Genomic DNA, 340 nt, shown 5'->3' with positions numbered 1-340 from the left:
CCGGGGGGCATGCTGGGAGCTGAGCGAAGGCCTGGTGGCCTCGCCCGCCAGCCCCTCGGGCCGGGCCGCAGGGCTGCAGATCGGCTGGACAGGGACTGGGAAGGGCGGGGTCACGAGGCCGTGGACTCCTGCGAGCAGAGCTGTGGTTCCGCGGGGAGCGTGGCCTGGGGGTTGGGGTGGCCGCGCGTGGCGCGTCTTGAGTGCCCCGCCCCCTCCCTCTTGTGTCCCGGCCCCACTAGGCCGTGCTGCAGGCGCCCGGCCCCTCGGAGGAGGAGCAGCTTTCTGAGCCCGGGAGCCCCAGCCGGGCCGCTGCAGACCGGGGGGCACTGGCTCCCCCCCC

The 340-nt window shown here is 76.2% G+C and overlaps 1 protein-coding gene across 1 annotated transcript in view; it reads left to right on the top strand.

Moving 5' to 3' along the window:
• The window catches only part of GORASP1 (golgi reassembly stacking protein 1), a 9,115-nt gene that overhangs the window by 6,371 nt on the left and 2,404 nt on the right, over positions 1–340 (top strand). Inside the window, 1 exon segment of the mRNA XM_077774015.1 lies at positions 240–333. Within this exon segment, the coding sequence (XP_077630141.1) occupies positions 240–333 (94 nt within the window).

This window comes from Crocuta crocuta, unplaced genomic scaffold (assembly GCF_008692635.1).
Source record: "Crocuta crocuta isolate KB4526 unplaced genomic scaffold, BGI_CrCroc_1.0 scaffold541, whole genome shotgun sequence".
Lineage (NCBI taxonomy): Eukaryota > Metazoa > Chordata > Mammalia > Carnivora > Hyaenidae > Crocuta > Crocuta crocuta.
The sequence above is the reverse complement of the archived record's forward strand: the minus strand, read 5'-3'. Positions and strand labels throughout refer to the sequence as shown.